The 2,231-nt window shown below is 42.3% G+C and overlaps 1 protein-coding gene across 1 annotated transcript; it reads left to right on the forward strand.

The window, feature by feature from the left end:
- The first annotated feature begins 405 nt into the window (after positions 1-405).
- LOC110020984 (protein DGCR14-like) lies at positions 406-2,014 on the forward strand. The gene is given in 2 exon segments (XM_020719292.1): positions 406-745; positions 748-2,014. Coding segments are annotated over 2 exon segments (1,404 nt in total). The 5' UTR covers positions 406-480; the 3' UTR covers positions 1,887-2,014.
- The last annotated feature ends 217 nt before the right edge of the window (positions 2,015-2,231 follow it).

A 2,231-nucleotide genomic window follows, 5' to 3' on the forward strand; every position in this document is an offset into this window, starting at 1 on the left:
AAATAAAATTAGTATATATATTATAAGATTATATTAACTAGAATATTTATTTACATAATTACTTTTATCTATAAATACAACAACATCATTAATTAAAGTTCCTACTAATATTTTTGGCTAATTTTTTTAATTAGGAACATAACACTACAATTCTTACATTATTAATTGTTAAAAGATTAATTAATTACTTTTACACAACATATTAAAAATGTTCAAAACTAAAGATAATAATATAAATATCTAAAAAAATTAAAAAATGATTCATTCAAAATGAAGCTCAATTATTTATTTAAAAAAAAATCAGTAAAAAATGTAGCCCATTTATTTTAAAACAAAATTAATTTAAAAGATTTTTTTTTCTATAAATATATAAATGTTAGCTGCCATAAATATCTCTACGTTCCCTGCTCGCGCTTTGCCATTCTCTTCCCCCCGTCGAAACCCTAATCCAATTTCTCCCGATCTCCCTCTCAACGGACGATGCTCCTCTCTCCCGGCCACTCCCCTCGCCACATCTCCACACCATCTTTGTCCCCCAACCCCTCCTCCTCCTCCGCTGCTCAGAAAACCCTGACCCTAAAACATGCCGACCCGTTCAACCCTAGGAAGCGCCGCATCAGCGTCCTCGACGAGGACACCTACGTTGCCGCCATCGAGAAGATCATCGAGCGCGACTTCTTTCCGGATATCCCCAAGCTCCGCGATCGCCTCGACTGGCTCGAGGCTACACCACGCCCTTTGGCGCCGATAAAACCCCGTCTGTTGTTCCCGTTTCCGGCGATCAAGTTGCAAGTGAAGAAGATCCCACTTCTAATGTGGATACTTCTCTCTCCCTCGATGAATTCTGCTGCAGGTACACGAGCGAGGACAATGAGAGCTTCTCGAAGATCATGGAGAAGGTAAACAGGAAGAGGAGGGATCGCTATTCTCATCTGTTGCAAGGGGAGTTGGAGGAAACGGTGAAGACCATAGAGGATGAGAGGAGGGATCGAATAACGGATGGCTATGGAACTTCTGGACAGCCGTTGGCCACCCTTGACGGGTGGAAGTACACGGCAAAGAATCTCTTGATGTACAATCCTGCTGATCGTGGGGAGGTCCCCCTTACGGAGGAGGAAAGGGCTGAGAGGCTGAAGGGCTTGACGAAGGAGATTGACAAATCAAACACAAGATTTCAGGGAAAGTCTATTGCTGATTCGAAGCCCACTAAGGAGGAACAAGCAGCCTCGTTTCTCTACACTCCAGTTCCAGGCACCACACCAGCAGGTGCTTCTTGGCCATTTGGTGATCGACAGGCAGAGAAGCTGAAAAAGTATGACTTGGAAGATCTGAGAAAAACCCCAAATGCATTCTTTGCTGAGTCTGAACAGATATCAGAAAATGGGTATAGCTTTGTGAAGACGCCTTCCCCAGCTCCTGGTGTGGATGGATCCCCTTTTATGACATGGGGAGCCATAGAGGGAACACCGCTGAGATTGGATCTGGAAGAGACACCAGTTGGTAATGGTGGGAGTATTGATGGGCCGCATTTCAGTATTCCATTGCCACCCTCCCGGGATGTGAAGGCACATTCTCTTTCAAGAGAAGCTACTAGGAGATTAAGAGAGAGGTCCAAGATGTATCGGAAGCCACCCTTGCCTTCACCTGCTCGGGGTTGTAGTGCAAGCCCCAGTGTTCGAAATCTTTCACCTGCTGCACAAAAGTTTGTTAGAAATGCAATTGCCAAAACTTCAAGCTCTGTTGATGAGAATCTTCGTGCTAGTTATCGTGGGACAAGCCCAGCAGTCTCTACTCCAAGGGAACGAAGTTTGTCTAGGTTTTCAAGAGATGGAAGTTTGGCATCCAGGTCTCCTTCAGTTAGACAGGATTCTGCTTCTCCATGGTGAATTATCCCTTTGTAGCCCTAATAGCTTGTTCTGGAACTATATATTACAATGTCAAAGCAGTAATGACATTGTTGTTCTTATGGGTATCTTTGAAACATGAAAATTCTTAGTCAGATTCACTTCTTAAATCTGCTTTCCTTCATTTGTTTCACATTATTGCATTACTTTGAATAGAAGAACAATGTAAATAGATATACTGTCTCTCATATTCAGATTTCAAAGGAGATACATATTGCTTGTTGGTTTTCAAACCTCTGCTATTGGCTTGCAACTTTTAAACGGTTGTTTTCTTTCCTCCTGTGAAGTGTGCAATCCAACCTATTTATCCAGTTAGTCTTATACCTA

Source organism: Phalaenopsis equestris, unplaced genomic scaffold (assembly GCF_001263595.1).
Source record: "Phalaenopsis equestris unplaced genomic scaffold, ASM126359v1 Scaffold000114, whole genome shotgun sequence".
NCBI lineage: Eukaryota > Viridiplantae > Streptophyta > Magnoliopsida > Asparagales > Orchidaceae > Phalaenopsis > Phalaenopsis equestris.